This window comes from Anarhichas minor, unplaced genomic scaffold (genome assembly GCF_050575085.1).
Source record: "Anarhichas minor isolate MPS153535 unplaced genomic scaffold, ASM5057508v1 ptg000002l, whole genome shotgun sequence".
Classification (NCBI taxonomy): domain Eukaryota; kingdom Metazoa; phylum Chordata; class Actinopteri; order Perciformes; family Anarhichadidae; genus Anarhichas; species Anarhichas minor.
Window position 1 is genome coordinate 6,253,370 of NW_027466448.1, and position 13,037 is coordinate 6,266,406.

Consider the following 13,037-nt stretch of genomic DNA (forward strand, 5'->3'; position numbering starts at 1 on the left):
AGAGTGTCCTCACGCAGAAACCACAGCACTGGTCAGCTGTTTAAACAATGTTAGTCAATGGCAATTGCAGAGGAAGTGGGAGGTTTTACTGTCGCACAAAGTCTTATGGAAAAGGAAGAGGCCAGTGGTTGGACATAAAAAGCATGACATCAACACAGGAGACTGTGGTCCATTTCTTTGTGTGTTACCACCACCTGATGTCGGCCAAAGGAACAACAAAACCTGCAGCAGGACTGTGTACTCGTGTCCCCTGTGTGATCTCGGGTGTGTTTGTGTGTCCTTTTGTATGTGCACAATACAAAGAAATCAGAAACCCACTCTCAAACATTGCTCCGTACCACTACTACTCCACACTCCACACAATACACTTAACTGTAGGGGCGTCAGATCCTAAAAGATTGGAATAAGACTCTTTTGAAAGGGTTATACGGGTCATATTGGAACGCCCTGACAACTGAATTGTTTTGTTATTTATGTATGTGGACTTGTTGGAATGCTATGCTTGTGACGCTGTGTATTTGTCACTTCAATATCAATCAGTTATCAACAGCAAACTATCCAAGTTATATATGGGATAAAAAAATACAAACAAAAAAAAAGTAGATAAAAAGGTGGCTTTTATCCATAAATATTCTAATTTTTCAAAGCTTATTAGCTATGTCGGTAGCATTTCACAGGTATAAAAGCACCACCACAATAATGCACATTAGCTGCCTTGCAAAAACATTAGGCTAAAAAACAAGAAAAAAAACATTTCTGAAGAACCATTCCCACTCAGTTCAGAGGAGGAAACCTTTAATGGGCCTCTTCACACTTGACCACTCAACTTTATGTTGGATGTGAAAGGGAGCATTCAATTCTTTCCTCTCAAGTGTATAATGGATCTGGAGACTGCAACATATAGGTCGCTAAAGAGAGAATTAGCCTCTTCTTCTTCCTTTATCACTCGACGGGTGTGCACATTTATTGCTTCATATAACTGTGTTCTTTAATGGGCAATCCCAAGATTGAGATAAGAGTGTACTGACCCATAACTTGAAACAAGATGGCCTCAAGGTTATAGATAATATGGTGATAACTCAGAGGCAGAGAAGAGGAGGCGCAGTTTAAAAATGAATGAAAGGCAAGGAATGTACAGAAAAAGAGGACAAATATAAGGTGATGCAATATGATGAGATCAGGAAGGATGCTGTGGTTGAAAACGATCCCGGGATTATTTATGTGGCTCACTTGCCCAATTTTAGCCACTTGGTGCATCTGTGGCAGTGGCATCCTCCCTCGCTTAGACACACTTAATTACTTTTTACCTTCATATAATGTTTCAGACCAATATTGTATTTCCAATTTCCAAAATGAGTGTCTCAGTATGAATCCCCTTACAGAGTAGGGGATACGATATTGAAACTCTAACCCTTCACACCTGATATTCTTCTGCACCATTTAGCTAAATTATTAACGCCTCGTTTGACATTAAGTACACCGCAAGATTATAAAATAAAAGAAGTCTCCTACTGGATTTACTTTGGCATCAACGGTTCTGGGTATCTAGGTGTTCTAGGTTATCATAGAATAGCTGTTTTCATTTGTTCTGTAATTATGAATAAAGAGAACAGGACAATAAGGATTGAATTAAACATTGTTTGCATGTGTTAAGTTCCAATTATGCCTTGTACAGTTTTATAGTAAGGAGAAGAAAAACATGATAAAAGCATCATGAATATTTCTCAAAGGCATTTGATTGTGAGATTACAATGTGACAACTTTCCTACTACACAACTGGACTGACTGGCTATGTTTCGTGCATACAGTTATATAATACATACAGAGTTTGACTGAAAGAGGAAATAATCGTATTAATTATGTCTTTGAAATGCAATTGGCAAAGTAATCACAGTTAGTTGCCTTCATGTGTCCCTCAGAGCTTGAGATAAGATAAGAGATTCGAGGGAGAAGCCATTTATTTTTAGACTTCGACAGCAGGGGTGCTTAACTTTTATTTTGGGAAGCACATCCAAAATACTGAAATCCTCCATGAGAGGCTTTTATTCCTCTTTCCAGTGTGGGTTTTTGTATTTAGTAATATAATTTGACTCTAAAAATACATTTCCCAACAATTGCAGGGTTTTTGGTGGTGGTGGTGGTGGTTTATTAATTCCCAAAAAAATAAAACTAGTAACCGCCTTGTGGCTGTATGCCTCTACCAACCACTCAAGTTGTAGTTTCAATCCATGTCTGTCCAAAATGTTATCACTTCAGCGTTTCACCCAATTACACATTTGTGTGAAATTGTCATGAACTTTTACAGTTATGTGTTCAGGGAGGTCACAGTGACCATTCTAACCCAATTCTAATCAGTTCAACAATGAGTCCAAACGGATATTAGTGCCAAATTTGTATATCTTAGATATCGCTTTCACAAGAATGGGATAGACGGACGGAAAACATAATGTCACCGGCGGCCACGGCTGTCGCCCGTCTGGTGGAATAGAAACACATTTTAAAAAACACTTCATAAAATGAAATAGCAATGTTTCTCTCATAAAAAATAGTATGTCTGTACTTATGAAAGTGCTTCTTCTCCAATATGAAATGTGCTTGTAGATTAATCAGAGCGATACATATGATAATCATCCTCTCCCATCTACCTGAAAGCTCTGTAAGTACTCATGAAGTAGATTATCTTCCGGTTAAATTTGGCATGTACATGAAACTGCAATTATAATATGCAAGACTATAATGGTCTTGGTGTGTTGCAAATGAAATTAGAGCTATGCTGTTAGACACTTGTGCATTCAGGGAGCGGATTCAGAAGATGAATTTCTAAAGCATCCTGGAGTCAGCATCTTGTTATCACATTTGGTCTTTTTACCCATTATGCAAAAACATGTAAATGTGAAAAGTAAAACTACTAATTTCATTATGCTCTTATCTGCATGTAATGCTGTGAATAAGGTACACGTATTGTCTGAGATACATACCGATCATTTCTCATAAAAGGAAAACTATTCATTGTGAGTATTTAGGGTTATGAGAATGTTTTAGTTCGTCTTGCTTTTTTACTTATCAAATGTTGCCACGTGTTCAGCAGTGGGGATGGAGTTTGGTGACTGTGGATTTCAGATAGTCCTATCATAGATTTGATGAACGTTTTGGATTACTGTCCTGCTGGAAAATCCACTTAAACCAGATGAGATGGAGTACCTGTTCAGAATAGAGTTGTGCTTCACTTTGGTCAGAGTGGAGTCGACCCTGTGCAAGTCACCGACCTTGAACAGCTGACAAATCCACATACCAGTATGTAGCCGTCACTACATATTCAAATGCAGGTCTTATATGCTGTTGCATTCATTTCTCATAAAGCAGACTCATCATATCAACTATCCAATTACAATCAGCTTTACAAATGCGAACCTGATTCAAATTGTGACTCTTAAATCTTGGGGTTGTTTTCAGACTCACTTTATCAGCAAGTAAATGGATTGGAAACTGCTCCTCATTCATCAGTGCTGTTCATTTGGCTTCGCTTTACGGATGCAAGTGCTGCACTGGTGCAAATATGTCTCGTGAAATTGTTCAACTAATCTTTAACTGTGGTCACTTTAAGTTGCCCTAATCTTGCTTTGAAGAAAAAGTTATTTGGTCCGTTAAAATGTCTCGAGTATCCTTTGTTTGGCCCCCGAACTGCTTCACAGAGCTGTTTTGACTTTGTTGCAAACAGGGAGAACACCACGGTGATGCAGTTTCAAAGTATAATCATGTGTGGGATTCATTTAAAACCGTGTGTAAAAAAAAAACGTTAATCAAACATAGAATTGCAAATGAAACCTCTCTTACCTCCAAGGGTGGCTGAGATGAGAATGTGGGTTCCATATTTCTTGATGATGGTGTCGATGAAGTGTTGAGTAGTGGGTCTGCGGCCCAGCAAGCGTACGCTGCGCTGGAACTCAGGCATGAGTGGCACGGGGTTCCGGATCAGGTCCCGTCTCTCGATCGCTGTGTTCCTCACCTTCCAACGTGCAAATTCCCTGACGAGCACAAGAAAAACAACTGCTCACACCAAAATGAAGTAATACTATCGACAACAATGACGGCAGAGTGGTCGCACATTAATTCGCTCGACCCAATCTCACCGAATGCATTTGTTGAAAAACAATACACATCTGGTTGTGGAAACTGTAGTCTAATCCAACAATTAGTTAATACAATTATGTAATCAAATATATTGTTAGTATTTCAATATTATATGTAGTAGTTCAGAGCTTCCATATATGAAAATTCACATTAAAGTTACTTTAAAGCAAAATAACACACATCTGTAATGAGTCGGGTGATGCAGAGACTTTGCATTCAGTTGTGTTCACTAAACTCTGATAAAAAATAAATCTGTTTTGGGGATTATGCTTTGACCATTGTTCTGTGATGTTCACCTGTTTTCATTTAATATTCTCAAGGTCCTTTGCTCTGTATAATGCTCTGATTTGATAGTACAACCTGCTAAACTGCACATCATTCCAGCCTCGTTGTTTACGGCTGCAGCTAAAGATGTACTTTGCAGCGTCAGCATCAAAAAATATCCTGAAAATATTTGCATTGACGTTCACGATGTTTGCTTCTGTTCCCGCTGAGACATAGATCAAGAAAACAATCCCACAGACAGACGTTACAGGCATCTCTGTTTCACTGAGGGTTGCAGAATGAAACAAATATCACTATCCTGAGGCTTTTCTTTGGGCTGTCTGAATTGCAAAAGGATGCCACTCTGTTATTGAGTCAGTGGCTAATGCCTGGCATACCCAGGTACTGAAAGCCAGTGATTAGGCATACATGCAACTGGGTTTCTTTGTGTGAGAGAGTTGCATACAAATTGTGTTATTATAATAATAAAAAAAGCCATTCTTCATTCTTAATTCAGTATATCATATTTATCTGGGTGAGACACAGCAAAAGAGGATTTATGATCGGTTCAGTCAAAAGAGTCATTTTAATCATCATTTTAATGCAAATTGATTTGGAAACTGTAATTTTTTTCACCATCTGTTCTTTTTGCCAATCCCAGAAATGTTTCTATTTCTATATGGACATGTGCTCATTCTCACACAGCACTATCAAACATGCGTATTTGCATGCGGCTCTTTCATTGGGATTGGACGTGTGACACAATGTGAAAGGTGTGATGCAGAACATTCAGATGGCACACATATAGAAAGGTGTACACTCTCCACACTGCTGGGACTGCTTAGCTTATTGAGAGGGGGAAATGTAATGTCCTGATTACAAACTTAGTTTGAAAAGCATTTCCTCAAAATTGGATTTAGATTGAATTTAGATATGTTTAATGATGCAGACTTTGTATGACCGATGAGCCCAATTAGAGTAAGTGTGTGATTTAAAGTGCAATAAAAGATCCATCTGATCAAGCACAAGTAAAAACCTTTTTCATCGCCATAGTCTCACCCTAAAAGCCGGCTCTAATTGAAATCTCGTTTCTGTTCAATAAATGCATATAAATGCTACGTAAAAATCAGCCAACAAAATAGATACAACACACACACACACACACACACAAAAGTCTGCAATACAAACAAACCATGTTTAGAAGATGTTAGGTATTCTTTCGGCTTTTTGGATAGTGCATTTTATAAGAGAACATTTAAATCTTGAAGAAATCAAATGGGGTTTTGCTTGCTGTCCACTTTACTTAAAAAAAAAATAAATGAACCGTAACAATACAATAAGAGAAAGAGGGATTTTACTTGACTTTGTTATCAGTATGAAAATAGAAGAGAATACCTTTTTGCGATAGACACTCAAGGTAACAAACACACTAGAGGTCAACAAAAAAGATGAGTTGTAGAAGCTGGTTCAGCCACAAACAGCAACATGCATGACAAGCTTTTGTGTTATATATTATTGCAGCTAAACATTGTCAAGGTTTGTTTAACACGTTGCTTTATGACCCAAAAGTGCTACTATCACCCTATACAATGTTTATTTTTTATTTAAAAAGTAAGCAATGTGGATAAAAGCCACATCTTTAGAACAGCTTCCTCCTTTTCATCCCTCAAGTCTTTTCCCTCTCAGCCCTCAGGGGCTTTCTGCCAGTCGACCATTTATACGATCAAACGAGTGAGCATATAGTGTAAGGATGAGTGAACGAATGCCTATATTATGACAGATTTTACAGACTTTACTCCGTCTGATCACAAATATCATTGAGTAATTTCAACTGGATATTCTATAAATGCTTTCCGGCAGATTTGCAGAGGCCTGCCTTTGGGAGGCGGGGGCGGGGGGGGGGGGGGGGGGGGGGGGGTTGGTTTGCTCACCACTAATACTTACTAGATGCTGATTCGGCTTTCATGATCTAGCTTTATGAGAACTACACGTTGGCAGGTATTTCTGTAGTCTGGAGCAAACATTCATGAGGGACTTCCAGATTTGCAGCAGATATACAGGAAATGTCTCCCTTTTCATTCTTTGCCCAGCTGTCTCACTGTGTCCCTCCGTGCTGCCATCTCCCTCTCTTAGATATCTATTCATTTTCAATCCTCCTCATGGCTTCGTCAATGCCAATTTAAATATAAAACTTCATATGGCAGCCATATGTACTTGAGCCCTTCTGGCCCAGATTAGGCATGCCAACAGATGGAACCTGCAACATGATTCAGTGCTTTACTTCACAGCTCCAAGACCGGTTTAATGACCTTTCAAAGGAAGTTAAGAGGAGATAAATGGCATTGCAGCAACCTAGGTGATCATTGCTTTGTTCAAGTAACTTGTGTGGGAGGGTGGGTACATTACATTTATGTGGAAGCCTATGTGGAAGTCTCTGTGATCTACAGAAAATACAGAATACATGATAGGGACACGGAGGGCCATAAAAAATACTTAATTAGTTCATAAATACTTACTATGAATGGCACTGACATCCTTTTACATCTGCTGAAGCATTTCATGGTGGTGGAGGACGACACACACTCCTTATGCATGGGTACTTTGGACTCATTGATCCCACATAAATACATTCAAGTATTGAGTTAAATGTATGGAGGTAAAATGTTGGCATTTTGAACAAAAGAGTTTTCTCGATGATACAGGAGTTTGTTTTCCTCCCGGTGCTCTCACTTAGACCCACCATTTGATCTGATTCATTTCCAATGTTCATCTCAGCACAGTTTAGTCCAATAAACATGGGCAGTGGTTGCTAGGAAATACATTATTGTCATCAAACAGCCAACCTTCTCTTCTAAAATAGATCAGAATGAATCACAATGAGAATATTTGCTCTAATGAATGTACTGGTGGCTCTAACATGTCTGCTTCTATTTTTCAGCCTAATCAGGAAAAAGCCTGAAGAGAAGTATATGTTTGGAGCACATAGATTGTGATAAAATGCACTGTTTTGCTTTTTCACGATGAAGTATTGCTCTACATCCGGCTCACTCGTTTCAGAGGAAATGCAAGATAAGTGTGAAAAGAGAGAACACATCCAAGGCAAGCAGACTGAAGTCAAGGCAAGCCTCAAAGTCAACACCTGAGCAATGAAGCCAGTACAAGTAGCTTTGGTTTGCTTTGGATCTCTTGCATGAAGGACTGATATGAACTAATGACTACTGCTGTCTGTCCTAGCCAAATTACTTTAAAGTCATCTTTGGAGGATGAACTGGATGTAAAATGCAATGTAGGATGGCAGAATGAAAGCAAATTTAGGGGTGTAACAATTTATATGTTTGCACCCCTAAATGTGCATGCTTTAAATAGTATTTGGTTGGTATTTCTTCTGAAATAGCCGTTCTAATTTAAATTCAGTAATTACCTCTCTGTATAGTATAGATTGCATGTCCAGCGTTACTGCCCGGTCTCCTAACACCGTAACACACCGCTGTGTCTTGTAACACAAGGTGTTTTTATTTATTTATTCAAATCCAATGCAGTTTGAAATATCGCAGGGAGCAATGGAAGAAGAGGGACCGAGCAAACAGTAAGCTGTTACATGAAGAAACTCCAACCTCTCAGCACGGTAGCCACCCTGCATGCTGTTGTGTTGAAAATTACAGCGGGAAATCAGATTGTGGTCAGTTTGTTTGGCTGCACCGATGCATCCACTGTGGTGGCACGGAACCGTTCTTCTGTTTCATTTTTGACAAATCAGCTACAAGTATCCTCGTCAGCCAAATCGCATAACCTTCAGGTAATTTTTTGAAAGTGTTACTGCGTGAAAAACACTCGAAGGCGTACATTTAAATGCTACATGACCTTTTATCATTCTTAGTCACTCAGCAAAATATCCACTCCCACATACAAACAAACCTGGCAGGCATGGAAAGCCTGATATGAAGCCGAAATGTACCCCTTCAAAGTGCATATAAAGCATTGTACTGAATAAATCACTATGAATATGACAATTGTGTCTTATAACAACCGTTCCAAGATATTGCAAATGTGATCAAAATACTTTTCTATGTTGAGCATGATTGCTTCGACAGCAAGTATTTTACTCATCCTATAATGTGTTATGAGTATCATGGTGCTCTCTGTAACCATATTGGCTGAAACGTGTTGCTATGGCATGTCATCACACCTTCCAGGCAGCATGTTGTCTGCTTCAATAAGAATTGGGTTGTATTGACTTTGAGTGAATATTCCCTACAGCTCTGACAGGGGCAGGAAACGACCATCATACAGTGTGTCACCACAGGCACTTTGTTGATCCTGGCACTAAAGCCCAGATTAAAAACCTTGAGAGGGCATGACAGACATTCAAAGTGGAAGTGTGGCAGCCCAGAGGAAAGAGCAGCACAGTTTTGCTGAAAGGCAAGCTCTAATTAATTGAGTGAGAAACTGGCTCAGCAGGACCCAGAGACAACATGTTCTTGGACGCCTCATAAATGACACCACAAAACAATAAAAGCAGGAGTGTCAGTATATTTGGTAAATTACAGAACTTGTCATCCTTGGCTTCTTGTTCACCTCTGTCCTCCTTTCATACTGAATCAAAGTCTTTACAGTTCAATAAAATACATATTCAGAAGGCAGTGTTGTTCAGTTACAACTCTTGCTTGTGGTAAGAATCCTGAACGTCTGACACAAAGCCTGTGCCATTTTCTCTTAACTTGAGGCACACAAACAACCCTTTATGATGAAACAAACTAAATCAAATTGTTAAACCTCGCTATGAACATGTCAGTGTTATCAAGACACGCTGACTTTATTTGAAGCAGACAAGATGCTGTCATAAAGGGCAACAGTGTGGCACAGAGCACTTTACAAGGAACATTGAAAAGATGCACCTGCTGTAACAAAAATAATAATGCAAGAATAAAAACGGATTGAAGCATATGTTTGGCTCAATATCAATTATTTAGAAATTACATATTATTATCGAAGGCGTAATCACGAGCATACTACATATTGTGAAATGAAAAGGTGTGAGACTGAGGGTCTGTTGGTTTATGATTATTCATAGGTTAGTGTGACTCATGAAAGCTGAGCTGTGTTAAAAGTTCTAAAATAAAAATAAATTTATCTTAAATCCTTCTTGTGCAAAAAATACCATAAGAAGCTTTTTTACTCTTTTCAGCTTCAAGGTGTTCATTTATAGATAAAGATACAATATTCATCACACTAGAAGTCTCACAGGGATAGAATATATGCATAAGTCATACCAAATGTAAAATGTTTAGTTACATTGTTTTTTATCATTACTATTTAATTTTAATTAATATTCCATTGCTTCTGCTATAGTGTCCACTGAAAGTTTTAGCAGCCATGGGGCTTACCATACAGTACTACACTTCCCTTAACCTCCTTCACATTCACTGCAGTATCAAGTTGTGTGTGCATTTCACTCGGTACATGTTTCAGATCTAGTTATCAGTTTGTTCTCCTATTCTTGCCCATATTACCATATCTCTAAATAAGAGAAAAAACGGTAATATATCCACTTGGCTTTGCCTTTATCTGAAACCTAATAACATAAGCTAGCTCATGAAACCAGAATTGGAAGCATGGACAGGATTCTCTCTTTGACAAGTGATAAGTGATACAAACAGTTTAATGTTGGAGTGGAGCAGGCATTACAAAGACTTAAATTAAAACATTTTTTTCAAATGATACTTCAGAATTTGTGTTTTTCCCTTACGATTCCAGTTGCTTTCATGGTGCCTGTGAAATACAAAACTTCAAGGAATAAGTTGCGTGCATTTGATGGCACTGTGAGAAGACAGCATCGATTTGAATGCTTTGATGAAGAATGGAACCTTTAATTTTTAGTCATTTGTTCCACTACTTCTTTGTTAGGGATGACTTGACTAATACTTCAATTGCTGGTTGAAAAGGATACAAAACAACAACATCATTTTGTTCTACTTTTGTCAAATTTTTTGTCAGAAAACAAAATACTCTGGTGGGTAACAGTCCATTTCCAACAACAAATCAAAGGAATGAATACATTAACCGCTGTCCAGCCCCTGCCCTAAAACTGTAAATCAGCTTCAGCTGAGCTAAAGATTGTACGCAAGGCAGCTTCATGCTAACATGACCTACAGTTTACACGGGGAAAACAAATTGCAGAACAGGCATGCTGACAGTCCTGCAAGGTCATTTACCAATTCCAAATATCTGAATTTATATATTTACTTGTAAAGCTAAATTTGAACATAACATTGTGACACAGAAGCAGTGCTTATGCTAATGGTCTATTACTATGATAAGCATTAACATAATAATCCATCAAAACAACCATTAAAATAGAAGAAGATCAGCAAAGGAAATATTATTGTTATGTATTTGCAAAACCGAGAATGGATGCCTAATCACAGCAAGAGAGTAGTTTAGAGTGGTGCAAATGCATCTTATTAGCTCCTGGGTTGTATTTACTTGTTCACTCCCCTTTCTTACATGTGTGTGAATGACAGGTGAGGAAGTCAGAAATCTGCATGCTGGAAAGGTTAGGTAATAATTCATGTGTCATAATTAGCATATGAATTCCTAGTTATGGCCAAATAAATAGTTTTGTGAATTCACAGTGACCTTGAACTTTCACTACCAAAATCGTATCACTTCAGTGGATGTCTGTGCCAAATTTGAAGAAATTATCTCCAACCATTCCTGAAATATCTTGTTCACGAGAATGGGACAGATGTGTGGTCACAATGACCCTTGACCACTAAAGTCTATTTATTTGATCCTTGTGTCGAAGTGGACGTTTTTGCAAAATTTGAAAAAAAATCCCCCCCCCCCCTGGCATTCCAGAGATATCACTCACGAGAATGGTACGTACTTAAAAATGGAGGGACAAACTGAAAACACAGTGCATTCAGACATAATGAATTCATACAAAGTCTAAAATAATGATTATTGCAAAACAATAAGGGTTGAGGAATACATTATGAGCCAAATGACTGGGAGTGTGTGGGGGGTGGGGCGGATCATCCTCACCACGATGATCTCATTTGTCTCCGGCCATTATACTATCTTGTTAAAATGAATTAGCAAATGATCCTACACATGGAGATTTTGCATTATTTACAAAAGACCACGAAACCTTCCTGAAACATCATTGATTGAATCTTTGCCACACTGGTCTTTATAGCACCATGCTTAGCTGACTGATAGTGTTGCACCACGAGGGCCTCAACAGAAAATGCTGGCAAGCTGCAAGGACTGGGGGAGACTTTGATCCAATAATGGAAATTCCCCCATGAATGACTTTGTGAAGCGATTTTGTCTTCCCACACAGTATTGACTTATTCCCTTTCATTCTGTACATGGTGTTCCCACACAGAAACAGTGCTGCATGATTTCATCTACTAGGATATGATATATTTTCAGGGATGTAAGTTAATGTTATTACATGTACATCACCATGTGGCCCAACAGGGTTTATAAATGCCCATATGCGTCCCATTTCGGAAACTGCCTCTTGTCAAACTTGTCATGGCTACCAACGAGGGGCTTTCATGATTAACATGTCGGAGTAGCTTTTTCATTTGTCCAGTTCATGTGATTTGCCAGTGATAGATGACCACCTGAGGCCGAAAAAAACTTAATTACGGCTGCCCTTAACCTTACAGGGGTATACTGCATGATTAACAAATGGCATACTATTGATCCTTGCCTACTACTGTAAGAACTGCTGAGAATACACTGATTGCATCTCAAAAAATCAGGCCAGAATGTCGTATTTAGAAACTGCATTACAAGTCATTGGAAAGGGTAAGTTTTGTTGACCCATTTGTCAACATATTAGTTCTTGAAAAGCAGATTGTGTAGGAATCAGTCCCTTAAAATGGGACACAGCCTTTGGTGGACTTCATTGATTTAATGTTTACTTTATTATATTTATTAATTGGTGTATGTATTATTATTCTATGAATATTTATATGTGGATGACATTTAGGTTTACATACAAAATATATCTAGCGTGCCATTCAAACGGTTTGCAACAGTATATGATTTGGTCTCTTGCTAGCTATAGCTACACAAAGCACACCAACAGAAAACTGAAAGTCAGATTAAATTCATATTAGATGCAGCATTTTCCTCGCCTGATCATCAAACAGAATTGACATTTCATTTCACTCATTCATTCTGACATTTACTTTCTTGTAAACTAGTTTGTTAATGGGATGGCGAGGAGTATTCTATTGTATTTTGCCCCAACCAATCAGTAGCGAGGGATTTATGTGCCCTGCCAACCTCATTTTTTAACACGGAAGTTGCAGCGGCAGTTGCTTAAAGCAGTTACATTTGTACACAAAGGTTAAAGAAATATGTTCAATTGAGAGTTGTTATTTCTGTATGTCATCCATGCTTGTCGCCATTTTTGTAACAATTTTTCTGTCACAACTTTTCATGGAATTAGCTACGTAGCAAGCCGGCTATGCGGTAAGATATCATCATTCTATAGCCATCAATGGGCAGTATTAACAGTATAACCATATCAACAATTATTTCTTTGGGGAAGGCCCCCTCAATCTGAGATCATAGAAGCCTTGTTCCTGTACTGTCTCAGTATTATGCAGCAGCTTGAAGGA

At 38.4% G+C, this 13,037-nt stretch overlaps 1 protein-coding gene across 1 annotated transcript in view; it reads right to left on the reverse strand.

The window, feature by feature from the left end:
• The window catches only part of brinp1 (bone morphogenetic protein/retinoic acid inducible neural-specific 1), a 71,898-nt gene that overhangs the window by 45,283 nt on the left and 13,578 nt on the right, over window positions 1-13,037 (reverse strand). Inside the window, exon 2 of the mRNA XM_076099919.1 lies at window positions 3,835-4,025. Within this exon, the coding sequence (XP_075956034.1) occupies window positions 3,835-4,025 (191 nt within the window). The remainder of the gene's footprint in view (window positions 1-3,834; window positions 4,026-13,037) is intronic.